The sequence below is a fragment of the Bubalus kerabau genome, chromosome 6, assembly GCF_029407905.1.
Source record: "Bubalus kerabau isolate K-KA32 ecotype Philippines breed swamp buffalo chromosome 6, PCC_UOA_SB_1v2, whole genome shotgun sequence".
NCBI classification, from domain to species: domain Eukaryota; kingdom Metazoa; phylum Chordata; class Mammalia; order Artiodactyla; family Bovidae; genus Bubalus; species Bubalus kerabau.
This window is the reverse complement of record NC_073629.1, coordinates 29,368,106-29,392,888: the sequence shown is the minus strand read 5'-3', so window position 1 is coordinate 29,392,888 and position 24,783 is coordinate 29,368,106. Positions and strand designations below refer to the sequence as shown.

At 35.4% G+C, this 24,783-nt stretch overlaps 1 protein-coding gene across 12 annotated transcripts in view; it reads left to right on the top strand.

Annotated features, from left to right (window-relative positions):
- SYCP1 (synaptonemal complex protein 1) overlaps positions 1-24,783 on the top strand; it is a 152,039-nt gene that overhangs the window by 3,569 nt on the left and 123,687 nt on the right. For all 12 annotated transcript variants that reach the window (XM_055584635.1, XM_055584637.1, XM_055584636.1 and 9 more), the window contains 7 exons: positions 1,297-1,461; positions 2,200-2,267; positions 4,793-4,866; positions 14,355-14,413; positions 15,644-15,713; positions 16,583-16,656; positions 20,706-20,814. In XM_055584635.1, the coding sequence (XP_055440610.1) occupies positions 1,297-1,461; positions 2,200-2,267; positions 4,793-4,866; positions 14,355-14,413; positions 15,644-15,713; positions 16,583-16,656; positions 20,706-20,814 (619 nt within the window). The remainder of the gene's footprint in view (positions 1-1,296; positions 1,462-2,199; positions 2,268-4,792; positions 4,867-14,354; positions 14,414-15,643; positions 15,714-16,582; positions 16,657-20,705; positions 20,815-24,783) is intronic.

Genomic DNA, 24,783 nt, shown 5'->3' with positions numbered 1-24,783 from the left:
GTCAGAAAAAGAAAGATAAATACTGTATACTGATGCATATATATGGAATCTAGAACGATGGTACTGATGAATTTATTTGCAGGGCAGTAATGGAGAAACAAACAGAGGATAGACTTACGAATGTGGGAAGGTTGGAGGAAGGAGAGGGTGAGATGTATGGAGAGAGTAACATGGAAACTTATATTACCATGTGTAAAATAGATAGCCAGTAGGAATTTGCTGTATGACTTAGGGAACTCAGATAGGAACTCTAACAACCTAGAGGGGTGGGATGGAGAGGGAGATGGGAGGGAGGTTCCAGAGAGAGGGGACATAACCTATACCTATGGCTGATTATTTTGAATTGGCAGAAAATAACAAAATTCTATAAAGCAATTATCCTTCAATTAAAAAATAGGAAGTATCACAAAATAAGTAATGAAGTACCCTTCTCAAAAAAAAAATAGAAAAAGGAGAGATGGATACAATATGTGAGAAGGCTGAGACGTAAGCCAGTATTTTAAAAAAAATTCTTGAATTAGCAGGTATGATTGTTAGGCTTACTATCTAAAGAATTTGTAGGATATACTCTAGTTTTGATTTTAGTTATAAAAATCATTCTTATGGCACATAGATGTCTTTAAAACAGACATTTCATGGCCTGATAAAATGCTATATGTTTGTTGCTTGGATTATGGTATTACAAATTTATAAATATGGAATTCCTAAATTTTGATAACAGAACTATCAAAGAGTGATTAGAAAAAAAAAACTTCTGATATTTATCTTATAATATGTAAATTGTTGATGCAGGAAATCCAAACAAAATCTCAGGCTAAATGAAAGAACTTGTGTTCAGTATTATTTTTCATGTCATTGTATTGTAAACTTCGTATCTTTCGGTTAATTCTTAAACTGTGTAACCAAAATGTTGCAAGACCTTTGGTAAAATTTATAGATTTGTAGAGTGGTTTATTTTAGCTTTTAACCAGCCAGATTCTCTAATTGACTTAAGGATTTCTAACTTTTGACTTAACGTACATTTTGAAGTAATTTGATTTTATTCAGCAATGAATAACTTAGTCAAGTGATCAGTAACCTTAGTCACATGACCAAGTTATAAAGTGAAGTAGCTAGTATTGCCTTAGTAGTTAAAAAAAAGTTAACATAGCTTTCAGTATGATATTAGGGCAAAAACTGAGGAGAGATTTGGTCTCAAGTACTAAGATACTCATGGATGTTTTCAGTAAGCAGCTGTAGTTTGGTTATACTAAACTTTGAACAATTAACAGTCTTTGAAAACTTATTTTATAATAGAATTCAGAGCCAATGAGCAGACTATATTCAAAACTGTATAAGGAGGCTGAAAAGATCAAGAAGTGGAAAGTGAATGTAGAATCTGAACTGAAGCATAAAGAAAACAAGTTGCAAGAAAATAGAAAAATAATTGAAGCACAGCGGAAGGCCATTCAAGAACTACAGGTATAATGAGACTTGGAATTGAAAATATGGTATAGTAAATCTTATAGTGCTATTTAAACCGAAGTGTTATTTCATGGTTAACTTAGGTTTATCTTGTTTCTATCATGTGGATTTTAAGAATGGTGCTTTTTTGAAGTTTCGTTAATATTATTTGCATTTCAGTTTTAGGATGAACACAGGAGAGGTTGCACAAAGCTTAATTAAATGTCTAGGGAAACAGTAACTTATTTTAGATAAAGATTTAGTTAATGATTCTAATTATAGAGTTTTAATTTTTACCAGTTTATATTCCTGATGATGTTTTGTTTGATATAAATGTGTTTTTTTATATATTAGAAAATGGCATTTTCTAATATATAAAAAAGCAGATAAAACTTTGAATTTGAAGCTGTTTAGCTTCAATATTATGGCATGGTGAAAGAAAAATTTTGAGAAAATGTAACACTGGGTTAGGACAAAGATAAAACACCTCAAAATGTTCAGGGAAGATAATCTTACATAAAAATATTGGATACATTTTGGAGATGACTCAGGAAACCTAATTTTAGATTGATGAAAGTAAGACCCATATTCTTATAGGTAATCCATAAGTGTGACAAAAAGTTCTTTTTTTTGTTCAAAAAATAATTTTTATAGACCATCATAGCAAGTTAACAAAGAAATGCTGCTTAATGATTATAGTTGTGTTTATTTTGCTAACTAAAACGTGATGAACTGTTCTTCTGTCTTGTAAATTAGTTTGAAAATGAAAAAGTAAGTTTGAAATTAGAAGAAGGAATTCAAGAAAATAAAGATTTAATAAAAGAGTAAGTAATAATTTAATGAATTTGTTCTTTACAAATTTATTTTTATTTCAAGCTAATTATTAAAATAATTTCCAAAAATTTAGTGACCTCTTTCTATATTAATTGATATATAGAATTATGTCTGGATGCTGTGGAGAAAAGGAAAACATACATATTTTACATTCTTTCATTTGGCAAACTGGTCACTGACTAATAACTTCTCACATTAAAAAAAAATTTCTCACTTTTTAAAATGACAGAGGAAGCCATTATTTGGTGTTGAAAAGGGTGCCTGATGATCCTGTATTTATAACTGCCTATGTGTATTGTATACCTTTCTGTTTGATTATTGTTTTAGATGAAGCTCTTGCAGAATAGGGCTCAACTTAGTTCCAACCTGATGCTAACTGTCAAATTCCTGTTTTTGCCAGTGGTGCAATCATTCTTCCATTAACTTTGGCTTGAAACTTTAGTATCATCTTTGACTTTGCCTTTTCTTTGTTCTAGGCAATAGATAAACTTTATTTTCTGCTTCTTTCACTTCAGATGGTATCATGCAGAATTTAATAGAAAAATGTAATTGTTTAATTTATCTGCCAAATAAATAAATGTTGAATGGTTAGAATATAATGTGAATCCACATACAGTGATAAATTTATTTCTATTTGCTTTAAGTTAAACATTATGCTAAATATGGTTCTAGAAGGCTTCTCACCTTGTCAGTAAAGTTGCTAATAAGTGAAAAATATTATTACAGCATATTGTTTTAGCTTAATTCAAAGACAACCTATGATTTTCCAGAAAAATCTAGATGTTTACCTTAATTTTTTTTCTGGCTAAATATGGTTTGGATATTAGGGGGAAGGGAGAAAGAAGAGGAAGTTTCTAAAATTGTGTGCCTACTATATGTTTGGTACTTGTCACTTTTATATGGATATGTGATTGAGTTTCTATAGTATACATGCGTGCATGCTCAGTTGTGTCTGACTCTCTGTGATCTCATGGACTGTAACCCACCAGGCTCCCATCGTGTTTATGGGATTTTCCAGGCAAGACTACTGGAGTGGGTTGCCATTTCCTCTTCCAGGGCATCTTCCTGACCCAGGGATCAAACCTGAGTCTCCTGTGTCTTCTGCATTGGCAGGCAGATTCTTTACCACTGGAGGGCACCACCTGGGAAGGCCTTCTACAGTATAAGGCAGATCTGAAGTCTTCCGTAGCCCTAATACCAGTATTTGGTAACTTGTGAGCTTTCTTAAATCGCTGCTGTCTCCATTAATAAACAGTTGACTTTTTTTGTGAATACTGTAACTGCTTTTAGTTTATATATATAGCATACACTGTAGTATGGAACAGTGTATTATGATATAGTATAATATAGAATTTATGGTGGGAGGGAGTGACTATATTTTGGTGTGGTATCTTTCTATTTTAAGCACTTGATTCAGTTGAGTGTCAGTTTTGGTCTCAAATTGTCAGTTGTCATTTGAGAGCACCTAACATTTAGTTAAGAGCTTTGTCAGAATGTAGATAAGAAACAAAGTAATACTTAGAATAATAGAGTGACTTGATTATTGGATAACAAATTTAATATTAATAGAAAGTCACTCAGATCAACCAATTATTCGCTTGATCATGACTTTCTGAAAGGAATGTAGATTTTAGTGTATTCTTTTTTTATTTTTGTATTTTTTCTTGAGTTTGAAAGAGACTTTGGGTGTTTAAAAATCATATTCCTGGCCTGTAATAGAAGTTTGATATACTGTAACTTTACTGAATTTGTTTAAATTTTTCTAACAGTTTTTTGTCAGAGTCTGAGGGTTTTCTATATATAATAAAGTCATCTGCAAATAGTGACAGTTTTACTTTGTTCTTTGTGATTTGAGTGCTTTCTTTCTTTTTCCTGTGTTTTGCTGTGGTGGTGAAAATGAGCATCCTGTCCTGTTTCTGATCTTAGAGGACAAACTTTCAGCTTTTCAGGACTGGATATGATGTTAGCTGTGGGCTTGTTATATATGGCTTTTATTATGTTGATATAGGTTCCCTGTATACCCACTCTGTTAAGAATTTTTATCATAAATGAGTTTTGAATTTTCTCAAATGCTTTCTCTGCATCTGTGAGATGATCAGAGGTTTTATTCACATAATGAAATTTAGGAAATTACTCATTTTATGTTTTAATAGCTGGAATATTTCTGGAATAATTAGTAAATGAAGATCCCAATCCTGTCTTCTCATTTTATTTCTTAGGTGAATCTGAAACTGTTTACTAAGAGATTATTGAAAGCTACTTGGGTAGAAACTTGTTAAGGAGGCTTTTACTTTCAAAGAAGGCAGTTATTAAATCAAAGAAGGCAGTGATTTAATAACTAATAGTACAGTCAACCCATTTTCCTTCATATAGTCACTTATGAGTGATTCATGATATATATAAAATATTATAATGTTTTAAGAATTTCTTTAAAATTATAATGTTCAATAACTTTTAGATATGATTTTGCTTTGAGATCAGATTACATTTATGCAAACTCTTTCCTTTGTTCCAGGAATAATGCTACAAGGCATTTATGTAATCTACTCAAAGAAACTTGTGCCAGATCTGCAGAAAAGACAAAGAAATGTAAATATCTTTTCTTGTTTTATATGATTTTTATCAATTTGTTGTTATTACTTTAATGATGGGAGGTGGAGAGGGGAACAGATTATCTTTTAATTTTTTGAAACCAGTTTTTATTTGAACATGTTATATGTGTCTTATACCATTTCTTTATATAATAACTAGAATTAATGTCTCATAACCATTTCTTTATATAATAACAAGATTCTTAATTCTTTGAGCTTCAAAAGCACAAAGGGTTTTGAAAGATAATATTATGTATTTCAAAAGGTATATATTGATACTTGACATTTATGGTTAATTCTCATTTTTGTTAAAGTGTGATCTTGAGATAACCTCTTCTGTCTAGAATAACCAGGAAGTTGAGTCAAAAATGATATATAGTCATATTCATAATAGAAAATACTGATGGAGGGCTATGCTGAAAGCATAGTACTTAAGAATAGCCATGTAGTATTTATAAATAGAATTCTCAAATTTCTTCTAAAGAAACATTATTTTAGAGGTTCTAGCAGGGGAGCGCAGCTACTTGTATACCCTTGACCGAAGACCGGTCCTCCTCTATCGGGGATGGTCATCCTCTTCGACTGAGCATGCAGGTTCGGGAGGGATGCATATGGAGCGGTGAGGGAGGAAGGGGACACCCGCCTAGCCAGCCAGATCAGCCGAATCAACCCTGGCGATCAATGGGGTGACAGATGTCGCAACCAGATCGCCCTCACATCCTAAAGAAACATTATTTTAAAACATTCTATTAAGGTTATGGTATATATGTGAAAGTGCATGTATTTATTTTGTGTGTATTTTGATGTTAATTGTAAAGTAGGAATTTTTTTGTTTTTATGAAAAACATTGTCTGATTTTCAAAAATAATAGTGTTTGTCTTTGTCATTAATCTGACACCAGCTCTACTTTGTTATTTGTTTCTGCCAAGAATCTATTGGGAAATATTGTGTACCTGCTTTTCCAAGATAGCTTCTATTTTTCAAATTTTAATTGATATCACACAGCTTATTGCTTAAGAGCTTGGACTGAAGAGTTAGATATCCCTGTGTTCAAATTCAAACTTTCAGTTTTTATCTGCCTGATCTTGAATAATTTATGTAACCTCTCTGCCCTTCTGTTTATTAAAGTACCTCTTAGTGTTGTTTAGAGAATTAAATTAGGTAATAAATATAAAATGCTTAGAACAGTGCAAAGTACTCAATATATATTAGCTGTTAATGTTGTTTCCAGTATTGCTAGTTTTTTATTCTTGATCCCTGCCTATAGTACTTAGCTTTTGTAACTATATATACTTTCTAGAATGTATTGCTCCACTATCAGCAGTTCCACTATACCCTGTTTATTCAACTTTCAAGATGAACTTTTCTGCCTAGATATAAAAAGTGGTGAAAAGTATATGGATGTGGGTAGAGAGATTCTATATTGATTGCCTTGTAGGAAGTAACCTGGGCTAGAGAGACAAGGCTGTTAGTTCTTTCTTCTGTTTAGTTTTAAGCTAAGTCAGAGATCAGTTGGTGGGAGAGGTTAGAACTTTTTAAACATTTTTTAGGTGCTTTCTTATATGAACTAAAGAGTGTATCTTTTTTTTTTCCAATATTTCAGTTTATCTAATTATTTATGGCCATGCTGTATGGCTTGTGGGATCTTAGTTCCCCAAATAAGGATTGAACCTGTGCCCTTGGCAGTGAAAGTATAGAGTTCTAACCACTGGACTGCTGGGGAAGTCCCTGGTCCTCTTTCAAGGCTTTTTTGATATTGAGCTCTACATGAGCTGTTTCTATGTTTTGGAGATTAATCCTTTGTTGGTTGCTTGTTTGCAAATATTTTCTTCCATTCTGAGGGTTATCTTTTTGTTTTGTGTATGGTTTTCTTTGCTGTGCAAAACCTTTTAAGTATAATTAGGTCCCAATTATTTTCATTACTCTAGGAGGTGGATCGAAAAAGATCTTGCTGCAAGTTATGTCATAAAGTGTCCTGCCTATGTTTTCTTTTGAGAGTTTTATAGTATATGGCATTATATTTAGTTCTTTTATTCGTTTTGAGTTTCTTTTGTGTATTACAGTTTTATAATTTCATTTGTTTACATTTGTAGCTGTCTAGTTTTCCCAGTGCCACTTATTAAAGAGATTGTTTTTTCTCCATTGTACATTCTTGCCCTAAACAAGTCTTAATACTTGCCTTATATTTAGTGTGAACTCCATATGTATTCTTGCTTTAAGCCTTTATTTTTCTATTGTAATTTTCTGTTTTTTATTCATTCAACATTTAAAAAAGTACCTACTATGCACCATGAAATGTTCTAGATGCTGAGGGAAAACAATAGTAAAGATACAAATTTTCTGCTGTTATGGAGTATGTACTCTAGTAAGGGGACACATACCATAAATGAGTAAATATAATGTATGTTAGGTGCTGATAACTGTTTAAAAAGAGAATATTTTGGGATAGAGTATTTGGGGAAGTTTTTTTCTGATTAAGTGCTATTTGATTAGAGACCTGAATAATTGAGGGGCTGTACCATGAAGCTGTTTTGGGAATGAGTTATTTCAGGCAGAAGAAATAGTAAATGCAAAATTCCTTAGTCAAGAGCCTGTTTAATCTTTCAAGTCATAACAATGAGGTCACTGTGCTGTTATTTCCCATATTTCTTACCTTTTTTTGGTTTATATTTTAGCAGATAGGCAATTCAGGTTCAGATCATAAGTTCTTTCTTACCTTTTGTGTTGGGATTCCATTACCAGTTCAGTTTTCAAAGCTTTTGCTGTGTTACTTTGGGTCTGTTTCATATATGCTGCACTCAAGATTAGATTAGTTCTGGGACTTGGATAGTGATTTCAGAGCCTCTGCTATATTTGTCTTGGGTTTATCTTGGGTATGCACATCCTCCCTTTTCCCTATGGGACTTGTACCTAGTCATATAAATAAATAGCAATCCTCTTCTCCAGCTCTCTCTAGCATTACCCTCCTCACCCTTAGCCTTAAAGAGGTCCTGTCCTTTTGTCCCTTGGCCAGAATCATGGAGTTTCTCCTGGGGTTTTGTATGTCCTTTCTGCCGTGGCTGCTGTAGCTCCACTTCTGGGGCCACCCTTGAGACAGGGCTGGAAGAGAGAAAAAAAAATTAGAATTTCCTTTTGCTGCTCATACTTCTTGTTAGATTTCTGCTGGGCCCTTACATTTTTAGTAATTCTAGAAGAGAAGGCAGGAAAAAACTAAACAAACAGGGAACTTGCCTTCACATGAGTCACTTCTTCAGCTTTTTACTTTTCTTCCCAATCTACCTGCTTTTGCTTAGTTTTCAGATTCTTTAAGTAGTTGCTTTATAGATTTCATTCTGAGTTTTTGTTGTAATCAATAGTAGAGAAAGGCTATAGTGGGCTTATTCCATCCTGACTGATACTGGAAATTGGTTTAGATTTTCTGTTATAATTCTCAACTATTCTTGGTCTGATGATTCATTATTATCTTTTTAGGTCATTGTTTCTTTTAATAACTCAAAAAATTCCTCCAGATTTTTAAATGTCTTTGGGAGGAAGGTTGGTCTGAATTACTTTGTTGTTACCAGAAAACAGAGTCCTGAACATTTTTTCAAAATATAGATCAAATAATGTCACTGTCTAATTTTTTCAGTGGCTTTCCATAATTTTCAGGATAGCATGGTGTTTGCCACTTCCCTTTGCCTTGCTAAATGTTTCCACATGCTCCACATACACAGGCTTATGGAGAACTAAACAGATTATGCTTGTGAGTTTTCATATATGTTTATTGGCCGATCCTCCTTCCTTTTTCATCTTAATTCTTAATTCCTTGAGATATATTCTCTAAATTTTCACTCTGACTTAGATGCTCCTCTTCTTGTACTTAGTGCCCTTACTATGCTTTTATCATGTATTTATCAGTTCCTTCAACAAATATTGAGTACCTACCACATGCTAGACATCTCACTGTAAGCTTGCAGGCAAGGGATCATGCCTTATTTGACTCAGTATATTCAATGCTTTGCACAGTGTATGTGAAGATAGTAGGCAATAAATAAATTCATGAATGAATGAATAAAGATTTGTTCTTAGATGTTCCTTTAAAAAAAACCCTTTGCATGGCTGTCTGTTGCACACTTAAATACACTGAAATTCTTTAGCCTGCCGTTCGAAGTACTGCATACATTTTTTTTGTAGCCTTACTATTTAATCTAAGGATTACTTTGTGTTGGAAAGGATTTAAAAACTTTTTGTTCTATTTACATATCCATTGCTTTAATTATCTTTATAGGAAATTAATAATTTTCTTTATGACTACCAAGTGGTAGTCTTTTCTTTGTTTGAATATATTTATGGTTGAAACTCACTAACCCTAAGATTGTCATTTAATGACAACTCTTATTTTCATGTTGAATCTGTGTGTGTTTTGTTGTTGGTTTTTGGCTACGTCATGTAGCTTGTGGGATCTTAGTTCCCCACCAGGGATTGAACCCAGGCCCCTTGCAGTGATAGTGTGGAGTCCTAACCACTGGACTGCCAGGGTTAGTTGAAATTAAGAAATTTAAACAGGGAGTTGAAATTTTTTATACTGAAATCTCTGTAGCTTCTCTATTCTTAATGTAATTCTTCTCCTTAAGGCATATAGAAAAAGTCTAAAGCACATTTTTATCTTTTTAGATTTTTAAAGATAGTTACTTGTCCTTTTTGAATCTTATCTTCTGTAACTTACATTTTCAAGATTCTTTGTGCTTTTGTTATTTTGGTTGGTCTGTTTGAATATTTAGGAATACAGACCTGTATGAGGTAATCTAATTTGTAATTTGACCTGTGTAAAGGCCTATTTCTTGTCTAATTGTAGGTGTCATTAATGAACTTTAAAGTCAGCTTATTTGCTAGTTACATTGTATTAAAGGCTTAGTGATTTCACTATTAATTAAAATCTTTAACTTTTTTTTACTTCATTATTTACACATGCATTTAGACTTTTGGATCCAAATAGCATTCTTTGCATTTATCCCTACTATAATTTCATTAGGCATATCTCTGTTTTAATCATGCGCCACCACTTATTATTTTGGGATCCTGGCAAATAACATAATTTTTCTGTGTCACACTTTTGTTATCTATGAAATGGGGATAACCACAGTTCTATTTATCTATACTTAGATTTCATATATAATATATGTACTTATGTGTGTACTTTTCCCTTTGCCAGGACTCAGGCATTTTTTTGGTCCTTATGTCAGGTCAGTTTCTCTCTCTCCCTCAGTTCTTGTCTCATCAGTAACAAAAATTTGGAATGACAGACTAAAGGTTTCAAACAACAGACAAGTTGCAACTCAATTACAACTCAAGCAGACATATCTTTTAGCTCAGTTAGTAAAGAATCCACCTGCAAATGCAGGAGACCCCAGTTCGATTCCTGGGTTGGGAAGATCTACTGAAGAAGGGATAGGCCGCCCACTCTAGTATTGTTGGGCATGCTTTGTGGCTCAGCTGGTAACAAATCTGCCTGCAATGTGGGAGACCTGGATTTGATCCCTGGGTTGGAAAGATTCCCTGGAGAAGGGAAAGGCTACCCACTCCAGTATTCTGGCCTGGAGAATTCCCTGAACTGTATAGTCCATGGGGTCGCAAAGAGTTGAACATGACTGAGCGACTTTCGCTTTGTTTCACTTTCTCAAGATGTGGGAGCAGGCTGACCCCAAAGGAGTCATTGTCCTCCCAACCCCTTTTGGCTTCCCTCTTTTTATACTTCTCCTCTCTTCCTTTTTGTTGTGCCCTGTGCAAAATAGGGGTTTTACCCACCATCAATCAAGAAAAGGAATGCAAATAGGCATAAACTCAAGGCTGATTGACAGTTGCAATTTATAGAACAGGCTCTGTTGTGTATGTCTTCCCATAATTCAGTCTGTTATAATCAGATGTATATATGTATAGAATATTTATGAACCCTAAATGAGCTGCCTAAGGTTACTTGAAGAAGCCCCTGTGGGTAGTTTGTATCCACTCTGTGCCTAGGACACAAGTACAGGAGTGGAGTAAGTCTCTGTGGTTATTTTGTAGCATATCTGTGAGCTCTCCTGAGTGTGTCTGGGATGGGTTTAGAGATCAGCTTGGATTCCTTTCCTCATTGCTCATGCCTATCTTCCTACCTAACACTTAAAAGTTACAGTTTTGTCAGGACAGTCATTTGAATCTATGTGTAATACTCTTTCTTTAGACCAGAAAAGTTTTATGATATCTTTGGCCACTTATTCTGATTTCTGTTTGGGCATACTTGTTATTTATTTGTTGGCCCTTGTTTTTCATTTCTATAATTGTTCTAATATTTGTTTTCTCACCTCTTTCATGTTCTCTTTTCTTTGATAGTATTTTTTCATGGCCTTGTGTAGATTTTCTAACCATATACATCATTGAAATAAGCAAGAACTATCTAGACTAAATAAATAAACAAGATGTTAAACTGGCTTTGGACTTAGTATAGTGGTTGAATCCTCTTTTGATATTTATAGTTGTATGGCCAGTCACTGAACAGTTTCTAATGTCTTCACCTTGCATGGGTCTACTTGTGGTAGGGAATCTCCTTTCTGTCCCTTCTGCCTGTTTTTCTGATACTCTGATAACTTTTGTGGAATATATGATTCTTAGTGAGTTTAGCCAACAAACGCAGGCATGCACAAAATTTTTATATCTTAAAATGTTAAAAAACCTTAAAGCCTTTATTCTGCTCACATGGAAGAAATTTATCTTAGTAAATTTGAATTTTTCTTCATTACCTGGGGTTGTATATAAATTTGGGGGTGCCCATATCGTGCCATGTGGTAGAGAGGGACATTGACTTCTCAGTCATCTGTCCTTTGAGACTTTGATCATTTCGATAGGTATTCAGTTACTGGTCTACATAGATTGCTGCTAAGCTGTTCCTGATACTGCCGGGATCGATACCAGTCCTCAGGGCCTATTCAGTTGCACTGATCCTGTGTGCTTTATCCTGTGCTTTATCCTGCTAAGATGGGACCTTAGCTTCACAAATTCCCTTGTCCTAACTACACAGTATGTTGGGACAAGGGAATTTGTGAAGCTAAGGTCCCATCTGTCTAGATATATTTGACAGTCATTTCTTCTCAGGTTTTGTCATCTTCCTAGGGATGACGGTCCCACTCTGCTCTTGGTTTGTGCAAAAAGAAAATCTCAGTCTCACTCTACTCTTGGTTTGCCTAAACTCTTTGGTTTCTGTGTTCCCCAGCCCTGAGGCTTAGCTTGATGAGTGTAGAGGGCTATGGAATCATTGCATAAGTACTTGCCAGAATCCAGTAAGCTCTCTGTTTCCTTTTTAAAGGCTTTTTCCCCTGCAAACTGTGAATATTTCTTAAGACTAGAGGATGGTAGCTTTGTTCTGATTTGTATATTTTGAAAATCTATTACTTGCTTATATCTTGACTCTTTCCCTTAACCCCAACACTGGGGATTTGGAACTCAGACATTTTTGTTGCTTTTGGTTGAATCATCTCTCATCTAAGACAATGAATGCAGCAAGATCTAGTTGGCCAAATTAGGGCAAAGTAAGTGTGTGTGTGTGTATGTGTGTGTGTGTGTGTGTATGTGTGTGTGTGTGTATACACATAAGAGACAGAAAGAAATAAGGGATAGAGAGAGAGGGAAGGGAGGAGGGAATGTGAAAGGAGGGAGTGAGCTGGGGGTGGGGAGATGAATAGATACCAAGAAAACAAAAAAGATAGGTTTTATTGGTTACAATTATTGTATCAGTACATTAGAACACTTTACCAAAGTCCCTTCTCTATGCCCCGCTGTAGCAACTTGCTCCTGACAACTATAAAGTACGTCTATACCAATTTATTTTCTTTTTTGTAGTTTTATTATCTTTCCAGTACTTGTCTATTGTAAGAATGACTGGAGGGTATTTTGGAAGTACTGATGATGATGGTAATGGGAAGATTGGAAGTGTTGGCAATAGGATGCAATTCTTTGGCACAAATAGTTTTTGTGGAATAGAGATTTGTTGCTAACTGTGTTGGGTAGTAAATATGAGACAGTGAATGGTTGGAGTGAGAAGGATGAACTTTCTGTTGAAATACCAATGTGTTCTGTCTCTATTTCTTTAACTTTTCCAGCCCATTAATACTCAAATAAAAGCGGTCTGGCTCCTGTTCCATGTGGTTTGATAAGTCTAGAGCTCTTTCCAGTGTTTTTGAGAATACAAGAATACTTATATCTTCTAAAGTCAGTTCATTTGGCTCCTCATTGACATTTGAGTCTATCATAGCTGCCATTCTTGTTTTGCAACTTGTTACTTAGAATCTGGAACTAATACTGTCCCTTCAGTTTAACATGGTTTTTGTGATTCTTGGCCCAAAAGGGTGGAATTATGAAAGGATAGTCACATTGTCTTTTACTGCCTTGTGCCTTAATTCTCTGTAGTACCACATATCAACACTCAGTTTGAGTATAGTTAGAGGGAATCATTGCTCAGGTTAAAAAAAAAATTAAAAAAAAAACCCTAAAAATATTGTAGAGGATTTACAGGAGATTTCTCTTTGGGACTACACTTATTCTTAGCTTATTCTTGTCTTGATGTTTATTTTCCTTTCTGTCTCTTCAAAAAAATAGAGCAGAAACAAGAGTGAGATTTGTGTTTCATTTAAAATTCACCTCATGGACACAGATGTATAGAACAGTCTTTTGGACTCTGTGGGAGAGGGAGGGCGGATGATTTGGGAGAATGGCATTGAAACATGTATAATATCGTATAAGAAACCAAACACCAGTCCAGGTTCGATGCAGGATACAGGATGCTTGGGGCTGGTGTACTGGGATGACCCAGAGGGATGGTATGGGGTGGGAGGTGGGAGAGGGGTTCAGGATTGGGAACACGTGTACACCAGTGGCGGATTCATGTTGATGTATGGCAAAACCAATACAATATTGTAAAGTAAAAAAAAAAAAAAAGAAATGCTATCCAGTGGGTGGTGGTCCAATGGAAAGGACCTGCCTGAGTCCTGCATATGGTTTCTCACTCTAATAAAAAGTGTCTTTTATCCTTGGGACACTCACTTAGCTTTTTATCTGTTAAATAGAGGACCTCAAAGTTTTCTTCTAAGAAAAAAATAATAAAATTCACCTCATGAATCTTAAAAATACAAAGGAAAAATACTTCACAGATAGTTGTTAAATCCCAAATTATTGTAAATGCTAAAACTATAAATATATTATAAAATTTGAATAAATTAATGAGTAATAATAATTCTATAAAAGGAAATTAGAGATAACTGAACAGCTCCAACTTTTGAGGTAGTTGTCATGAAGTATGACCATGCCTTATGTAAATTATTTTTAATACTACTTTAAATGACTCAAAAGATGTACCAATATCCTTTACTAACACAGATTTTTAAATATTTTAATGCTTACCTGAAACATTTGAGTGTTAGCTTGTTGGAATCATAGTTGTTTTAAATTTAATTTTGTAATATTTTGTATTTATAACAGATGAATATGAACGAGAAGAAACTAGGCAAGTTTATATGGACCTAAATAGTAACATAGAGGTAAGTGGTAGTGAAAATCTGAATATTTTAAACAGAGGCATTTCTAAGCAAATTAGAGTAATAGCTACAAAAATATGAACAATTGTTCTTGCTAAAGGGATTATTATTTACCTTTTGATATATGATTATATCTAGTAAAATTCTCAAGATTCCATACTATGAGTATTAATGTTTTGTTTTTTAGTGGTTTTTTAATTTACATGTTAGTGACACCATTTAACTTAATTTATTAGATATTAACTCTGTGTCAGAGACTAGCACATTTTGACATATAACCACTAATTTGAAAAACATAGCAAGTATTATTAATCTGTGTCTGATGCCTGTTTACTTTTTTTTAAAAATCCCATCCCCTATCATTCTTCAGTTTGCTTCTCTGCTGTAATTCTTTCTTTTTTGTTTCTCAGACTTGCTAAACTCTTTCTGATCTTGCTTCTCTGAATTTGTTCTTTCTATCTAGAACTTTTCGTATCCAAGATCTTGTGCAAATGTATATGCTTAATTCTGCTTTTTTATTACCCTCCTTATTATTTCACCTAAAATATCTTTCTACTCAGTCGTCTTCTCTCCTCACCTTGTCTTAACTTTCCTGAAGAGCACTTGAAACTGCATGATATTTATTTGATATACACGTGTGCATGTGTGTGTGTGTATGTGTGTATTTGTGTTGGTATGTCTTCTTTCTTATATTGAAATGAAAGGATAAGGACTTTGTCTTATATCCTAAATGCCTAAAACAGTGCCTGGCACATAATTGACAGTAACTATTTATTAAATGAATAAATGAATTCATCCAGTTTTACAAATCAGGATTTGTTGAATGTTGAATGAACTCATGCTGACAGGTAGGAAGTATAATTTGAACTCTTATGGGGAGAGACCTCACAGAGATTATACTCTAGTAGATTGTAAGCAAAAATCAATTGAAAATTACAGATTTTGATATGGGCTATTAAGTAAATGACTAGAGTACTAATAATTGTTTTGCTGCTCTTTGGTATTATATAACCTGTCTCCAGTGCCTTTAAGCATCTGGGAAGCTACCATAACAGGCACTCTCAGTACATTTTAGTAAATTGTTTAATTATTAAAAGTTACAGAATTTTCATTATTCAATGTTGTATAGTTTTAAATGTAATGATCACTTGATACAAATTTATTATTTTCATTGCTTCAAGAAAGCTATTTTAAAAGCCTTAGTATGATTCTTAAAACTTAAATATATTTCAGAAAATGGTAATAGCTTTTGAGGAACTTCGTGTGCAAGCTGAGAGTTCCAGACTGGAGATGCATTTTAAGTGTAGGAATCTTTTTATTTTAAATATTACTCTTCTGCTATTTATATTTTTAATAAATTCTGTTAATGTTTTCATACCTTCAGCTTGATGCCTAAACTATTGGAAACTTTTATACTGTATATGGTTTTATAAGCCCCTCAAAATCTTGTGGAATGTGGCAGAGGATTGGTATATGTTAAAAATACCCTGTTTGACTCAAAAGCTACATTTTCCCTGAAATCAAATTATGGTTTGTACTTAAGTTTTTGGAAGTGTGATTTGGTTTTATTTTTACATTTCTTGGTCAAGTTGCATGTTAAAATAATAATAGGTATATTTTTAAAATCTGTTATTTCAGATTTGTGTGTTATAAAGAAGAAAACTTTTATATATGTGCTGTTATAAAAATTATAGAATGTTAGAAAGTTACTGTAACTTGCTACTGCTGCTAAGTCACTGCAGTCGTGTCCGACTCTGTGCGACCCCATAGACGGCAGCCCACCAGGGTCCCCCGTCCCTGGGATTCTCCAGGCAAGAACACTGGAGTGGGTTGCCATTTCCTTCTCCAGTGCATGAAAGTGAAGAGTGAAAGTGAAGTCGCTCAGTCGTGTCCGACTCTTAGTGACCCCATGGACTGCAGCCCACCAGGCTCCTCTGTCCATGGGATTTTCTAGGCAAGAGTACTGGAGTGGGGTGCCATTGCCTTCTCCGTATTGTAACTTAGATATTGTTAAATTTACTAAACAGAAGTTTAGCAGCAAGAAGATAGCAGTTTCATCTTTTCACATTGGAATTTAATATCTAGATAAATAACAAAGTGAAATAAATTATCAGAAACTTAAAATTTTGTTTGTGATAGTTACATTAAAGTATATTTGTTTTACTTTCAAAGTAAAGGAAGATTATGAAAAAATCCAACACCTTGAAGAAGAGTACAAGAAGGAAGTAAATGACAAGGAAAAGCAGGTATTTTTTACAAATCTATTTTCTGTATCCTTTATATTTGCTAATAAATGAGATACTTAAAATTTCATGAGATTTTTATTTGCTGCCTGCTTGATAAAGTTTTGAATTTTAATATTATGTATATTTAAATATATTTTCCATATGCCTTAATTTCCATTGACTCAAATTTGCACATATTGAATGCTATCCCTTTTTAAAAAATCAGTGGATCTTCTACAATATTTATATTAGTGGGTATTAGGACATTCTGTAAATATATATTATTTTGTGAGGACTTTTGTTCAGATAAAAACTTCATAAAATATAAATATGATCATGATTATGCAACCCACATTTTGCAGTTTATTTTGAAATATGTGATTCATGACACCAATGAAGGTGAACTAAAACATTCTTTTGCTTCTTTCTGTTAATGTCACATAGTGGGAAACTTGAAAATGGTGAGTTTATATTCTTTTAGAGTCACAAGAATGTTGATTTCAGATGATGATTATGCCAACTTTAACAGTTTCCAGCTTTCTGAATCCAGAATGGAAAATGAAATATAGAAAGGAATCTTTGGGTAGTATAGTTATTTTGACTATCATCTCTCTACTTCTCCCTATTTTTTCTGAGTTTTTATCTGACTTGGCACAAATACCTTGTAATTATAGATAACAAGGATATGTACTAAACAATAATGGCAAATATTAATTGAAAGTACAAAGAAGATTCTTAGAGTTTTCTGTAAAGTGAAGTGAAGTCGCTCAGTCGTGTCCGACTCAGCGACCCCATGGACTGCAGCCTACCAGGCTCCTCTGTCCATGTGATTTTCCAGGCAAGAGTACTGGAGTGGGGTGCCATTGCCTTCTCCTTGACTTCATTCTTATATGTATTATACTTTGATCTTTTAAAATAGCTAGCATTTTTTTTCTGTATTTTAACCATATATTTTTAACCAGATTTCTGAAAGAAGGAGGTATTCTTAAAAGCGAAAAGTGTGCTTATTATACAGAAAACAAAAATAGAATAAAGTGCTGAGAAGCTTGTTGGAATCCTGAGTGCATGAGCTGAACTTTCAGATCTTGGGTGTTCTTTATAAAAATGATCCTGTGGCCAGCTAGTGTTTTGGTGGGGACTCTGTGTTTGTTGTTTAGTTGCTTTGTTGTATCTGACTCTTTGCAACCCCATGGACTGCAGCACGCCAAGCTTTCCTGTCCTTCACTATCTCCCAGAGTTTGCTCAAACTCAAGTCCTTTGAGTTGGTGGTGCCATCCAATCATCTCATTCACTGTTGCCCCCTTTTTTTCCTGCTCTCCATCTTTCCTGTATTTCCAGTGAGTTGGCTCTTCACATCAAGTGGCCAAAGTATTGGAGTTTCAGCTTCAGCATCAGTCCTTCCAGACAATATTCAGAGTTGATTTCCTTTAAGATTGACTGGTTTGATCTCCTTGCTGTCCAGGGTACTCTCAAGAGTCCTTTCTAGCACCACAGTTTGAAAGGATCAATTTTTCAACAGTTGGCCTTCTTTATGGTCCAACTCTCACATCCATACATGACTACTGGAAAAACCATTGCTTTGACTATACAGATCTTTGTTGGCAAAGTGACTTCTCTGCTTTTGACTACACTGTCTAGGTTTGTCATAGCTTTTCTTCCAAGGAACAAGCATCTTTTACTTTTGTTGCTGCAGTTACCATCAGCAGTGATTTTGGAGCCCAAGAAAATAAAATCTGTTAACTGTTTCCACTTTTTCCCCATTTGTTTGCCATGAAGTGATGGAACTGGATGCCATGATCTTAGTTTTTTTTATGCTGAATTTCAAGCTAGCCTTTTCAATTTCCTCTTTCACCTTCATCAAGAGGCTCTTTAGTTCCTCTTCACTTTCTACCATTAGAGTGGTATCATCTCCATATCTGGGTTGTTGATATTTTTCCCGGCAATCCTGATTCCAGCTTGTGATTCATTCTGCCTAGCATTTCTCATGATGTACTCATCATGTACTCATGATGTATAAGTTAAAAAATAGGGTAAAAATATATAGCCTTGACACACTCCTTTTCCTGTTCGATATCAGTCTTTTGTTCCATATCTGGTTCTAACTGTTGCTTCTTGACCTGCATATAGGTTTTTCAGGAAGCAGGTATGGTGGTCTGGTATTCCTATCTCTTTAGGAATTTTCCATAGTTTGTAGTGATCCATACAGTAAAGGCTTTTGCATAGTTAATGAAGCAGATGTTTTTCTAGAATTTCTTTGCTTTCTTCATGATCCAGTGAATATTGACAATTTGATCTCTGGTTTCTCTGCCTTTTCTAAATCCTGCTTGTATATCTGGAAGTTTTAAGTGTTGTTATTTGCAAGACTTTTTTTTTTTTCCTAGAAATCTCCAAATTCTTTGCCTGGGAATGTAAACTTTGTTGATAGCATTTTGGGGCTGGGTTAGCAGGACAGGCTGAGTCTCATCATTCCATATGTTGACTTCTTAGTTATATCTTTTGTCTCCAACCTTTCCTGTGCCTGGAAATCCAGGTTTAGAGATTCTTTTGTTTTTTTTTTTTTTCCCCCTCTGATTTGATCATGCTGGTGTCTCTTGCAAAGATGGAATAGGCTTGTTCTCTGATTGGCTTTCAGGGAGTAGAGTCCAGGAAAGGAGGGTTAAGAGGCCTAGAGAACACTTACTACTCTTAGCAGACTTCCAATCTCCTTGTAACTTTTGTTGTTGTTCAGTCTCTCAGTCATGTCCAACTCTTTGCAACCCCATGGACTGCAGCAAGCCAGGCTTTCCTGTCTTTCACTATCTCCCTGAACTTGCTCAAACTCATGTCGATTGAGTCGGTGATGCCCTCTAACCATCTCATCCTCTGTCGTCCCCTTCTCCTTCTGCCTTCAGTCTTTCCCAGCAGCAGGGTCTTTTCCAATGAGTCAGTTCTTCACATCAGGTGGCCAAAGTATTGGAGCTTCAGCATCAGTCCTTCCAATGAATATTCAGGATTGATTTCCTTTAGGATTGACTGGTTTAATCTCCTTGCAGTCCAAGGGACTCTCAAGAGTCTTCTCCTTTTACTTAGTCTCCTGTTTCATACCTAGCTTCCACAGTGTCTGTGCTTCAGATTCATTAAACATTCTGGGTTTCTTTAGGATTGAACTATCTTGCTTCTCATTTGTAATCTTCCCTGTGTAGACTCTTAGTTTTGATCTTGCATTTCTATGCTAAAGCATTTTCTGTTCCCTTTCACTGTTTTCCTTTTTTACATTTTGTGGTTTAGATTATAGAAGTCTCATGGTTTCATGGAAGATGAAGTCCATCTTTGTTGTTTTTCTGGTGATTTTTTGGGTGGTTTGAAGATGAAAATAGGGTAGAGAGGTCTTTCTGCCATCTTGAATCTGTGAGTCTTCAGTCTATAAGTTTATCTTTCACCTTTCCTTTACATGCAGTCTGTATTCTAGCCATCTAAACATTTCAGCTCTCTGAATAGAAGCATGATCTTTTGATCCTTTGTATTCTTACACAAGTCTAGAATGCTCATTTCCTCCTGCTAACCTGAATACTTAGACAAGACTGAGTACTTGTCTATCAAGATTCAGTTAAATTCTTTGAGAAGGGTTAATTTTTGATTACATCCCCCAAGACTGATTTAGATTTTTTTTCTAATTCCTGTAAGATTTTTGTTCTATAATAATATTCAAGTTTAGTTGTTTGTCACCTGGTCTAGGCTATGAGTTTCTTGGATGAGTTCCATCATGTGTGTATATTCAGTGCTTATTATGGTTTCTGGAACAGAGTAGGTGCTCAATAATACTTATAGAATAAATGAACCAGTAGATTCCAATATATAATCTTCTAAGTGATAACTTAAAATGCTTATTATAATATTAAGAATGTTGCACTAGTTTGCTCACTCCTTCATTCAATAAATGTTTGCTGTGCAAGCACATACTAAATGCCAGGCACAGACTGATGAAAAGCATATAAGGAAGTACATAAAATAATCATAGATGATGATCGGTGCTAAGGTATCATATTTAATTTTTTGTATCTATAATGTATTATTTAAATATTTCATTTTAGGTATCACTGCTATTGATCCAAAGTACTGAGAAAGAAAATAAAATGAAAGAGTTAACATTTCTGCTAGAGGAGTCCAGAAATAAAATTAATCAATTGGAGGAAAAGACAAGTAAGAATTTATATAAGAAAATATGATAATGTGTTATGTATTCCTCTTGTTATGTTTAAAATTTTAGCTTTCATTACAGTTTTATTGTAATGAAACAGTTTTGTAATGTTTTGGGCTTCCCTGGTGGCTCAGAATCTGCCTGCAGTGCAGGAGACCCAGGTTCAATCCCTGGGTTGGGAAGATACCCTGGAGAAAGGAATGGCTATACACTCTAGTATTCTTGTCTGGAAAATCCCATGGACAGAGGAGCCAGGCGAGTTATAATCCATGGGGTTTCTAAGAATCAGATACGACTGAGCATGCATACACCACACACACACATGTATCCTTGCCTGGGAAATCCCATGGACAGAAGAGCCTGGAAGGATACAGTCCATGGGATCACAAAGAGTTGGACACAACTGAGCAACTAACACAGTTTTGTTGTAATGGTTTTTAATGCTGTAATTCTCCACCCAGGTTGAAAAGTTGGAGGAGGGAATAACAGTCACTTAGGAAGCTTTTTAAAAGAAGATGTGCTCCTCTTTTCCCTTTCCATACTCTCATTTTCTTCAAGTTTCAAGAAGGTGCTCCATGAAAACAGGGATCTTTGTCTTTTTTGTTAATTGATGCATTCCAAGTGCATAAAGCAGTGCCTAATATATATTAGGCATCAAATATTTTGTAAATAAATGAATACTCTAGGAGCACTATGGAGACAGTTATTAATTAGTCTTGGAGCAAGGCATTTGGAAAGGCATTAAGGAAAAGTTGTTTGTTGAAGTAGACCATGAATGAGTGAAGTTGCTCAGTCATGTCTGACTCTTGGTGATCCCATGGACTGTCACCTACCAGGCTCCTCCATCCATGGAATTTTCCAGGCAAGAGTACTGGAGTGGGTTGCCGTCTCCTTCTCTAGGGGATCTTCCTGACCCAGGGGGATCGAACCCATGTCTTCCACATTGCAGGCAGGTGCTTCACCATCTGAGCCACCAGGGAACGAATGCTGTCAGGTATGCCAGAATGTTACACCAGCAAATATTAAAGCCTAAAGAAGACAGTTCAGAACTTCCTTGGTGATCCAGTGGTTAAGAATCCCCCTGCCAATGCAGGGGACATGGGTTTGATCCCTGATCCAAGAAGGTTCCACATGCCTCGGGGAAACTAAGTTCACACATCACAACTACTAAAAGAAAGAAAGAAAGAAAGTGAAGTTGCTCAGTCTTGTCCGACAATTTGTGACCCCATGGACTGTAGCCTACTAGGCTCCTCCACCCATAGGGTTTTCCAGGCAAGAGTACTGGAAAGTGAAAGTGAAGTCGCTCAGTCATGTCTGAGTCTGCGACCCCATGGACTGTAGCCTACCAGGCTCATCTCTCCATGGGATTTTCCAGGCAATAGTACTGGAATGGATTGCCATTTCCTTCTCCAGGGGATCTTCCCAACCCAGGGATCAAACCCGGGTCTCCTGCATTGTAGACAGATGCTTTACCGTCTGAGCCACCAGGGAAGGAGGGGTTGCCATTTCCTTCTCCAGGGTAAGTAGATCATAGATGATTAAAAGTCCACCTGACCTGCCTTTTGAGAAACCTATATTCAGGTCAGGAAGCAACAGTTAGAACTGGACATGGAACAACAGACTGGTTCCAAATAGGAAAAGGAGTACGCCAAGGCTGTATATCGTCACCCTGCTTATTTAACTTATATGCAGAGTACATCATGAGAAACGCTAGGCTGGAAGAAGCACAAGCTGGAATCAAGATTGCCGGGAGAAATATCAATCACCTCAGATATGCAGATGACACCACCCTTATGGCAGAAAGTGAAGAGGAACCAAAGAGCCTCTTGATGAAAGTGAAAGTGGAGAGTGAAAAAGTTGGCTTAAAGCTCAACATTCAGAAGACAAAGATCATGGCATCCAGTCCCATCACTTCATGGGAAATAAATGGGGAAACAATGTCAGACTTTATTTTTGGGAGCTCCAAAATCACTGCAGATGGTGACTGCAGCCATGAAATTAAAAGACGCTTACTCCTTGGAAGGAAAGTTATGACCAACCTAGATAGCATATTCGAAAGCAGAGACATTACTTTGCCAACAAAGGTTCGTCTAGTCAAGGCTATGGTTTTTCCTGTGGTCATGTATGGATGTGAGAGTTGGACTGTGAAGAAGGCTGAGCACCGAAGAATTGATGCTTTTGAACTGTGGTGTTGGAGAAGACTCTTGAGACTCCCTTGGACTGCAAGGAGATCCAGCCAGTCCATTCTAAAGGAGCTCAGCCCTGGGATTTCTTTGGAAGGAATGATGCTAAAGCTGAAACTTCAGTACTTTGGCCACCTCACACAAAGAGTTGACTCATTTGAAAAGACTCTGATGCTGGGAGGGATTGGGGGCAGGAGGAGAAGGGGACGACAGAGGATGAGATGGCTGGATGGCGTCTCTGACTCGATGGACGTGAGTCTGAGAGAGCTCCGGGAGTTGGTGATGGACAGGGAGGCCTGGCGTGCTGTGATTCATGGGGTCACAAAGAGTCAGACACGACTGAGCGACTGAACTGAGACAGTGAATTGGAGGAGGGACTGTAGGCGGAAGAAATGGCTTGTGCAAGTCTTAAAAGTGTGAAAATTAGGGTATATTTGAAGCACTGATTACTATATATTAGTATACTAGTATAATATAAATATTAGTATATATCTTTAAGCCTTTATCTTAAAGAACTCAGATAGATGAGACTGGAAAAAATGTTTGGATCAGATTATGAAGGATCTTTAGGGTCATGTAATATTTTAGACTATCTTTTCATTGCGTGTTTTTCAAACTTGTTCAAGTAGTAAGGCACTTGAAAGGTGTGCACTTTGTGAAATACTGTGCTCCTTTCAGAACATCATGGAGCTCTTGTGGCATTTTTTCAGTTTTTTCTTAAAAACATGGCAAAGAATTATTTAGTTTCTGTTAACCTATGCCTGCTCATTTTACCTTGCTGTCATCACTGTGTCCTGTACTCCAGATATTGAAATTGTTTAACTTCTTTTACATTTTATGTTCTCCCTCTCTCACCAGCTTTTGGCTACTTCTACTAACCAAAATTAACCTTCTACCGCCTCTCCAAATCTGTTGGCTAAATTCTGCTGAACTCCTTATTGTTAGGAGTGGCTTAAGCATTACTTGTATGTCTCCTGTGACCTTGAGTGTCTTGAGGGCAGTGTCTTACTAAATATCTTTGTAACTCTATAGTGCCCAACATGTTGCCATATATATATATATAAAATAGAATTTTAATAGGTGTTAAGATGAATGAATGTTTAATCTTATCATATAAACTGGAAACAACTTATTGGTAATAAATAATACTGTATGATTCTGCAGACTTATAGCCACTGAAATATATTCATTTAAATTACTTTTCATTGTTTCCCATCTATCCATCTATCTTCCACTTGTTTTTCTCTTTGTTTCAGCTTAGATATCTTCTACTGACCTGTTATCTAACCCTGCCTTCTACTGTGTCAAGTTGCTTTTAAAATCATTTATTGAATCCTTAACTTTAATCATACGTCTTCCTTCTAAAATTTCCATTTAATTATTTTTCTAAAGATTCCATTTCTCTGGTTAACTTCTCTTTTAAAAGTGACATTTCATCCTTTTTGAATATATTAGTCATTGATATTTTATAGTTCTCTTTTTACTTCAACATCTGGCTCACCTTTTGATCTGTTTCTTTTTTAAAAACATGGTAAAATACATATAACATAAAATTTACTATCTTAATCATTTTTAAGTGTATGGCTCAGTGGCACAGATACATTCACATTGTTAGGCAGTCATCAGTAGTATTTATCTCCAGAACTCTTCATCTTGCAAAATTGCTGTATCCATTAAGTGGTAACTTCCCATTTCCTCCGCCCCTCAGCCCTTGGTGACCTCCATTCTACTTTCTATTCCTTTTTAATCTTACTTTTTAGTGATTTGTCCTTATCTTTTGATGTGTCC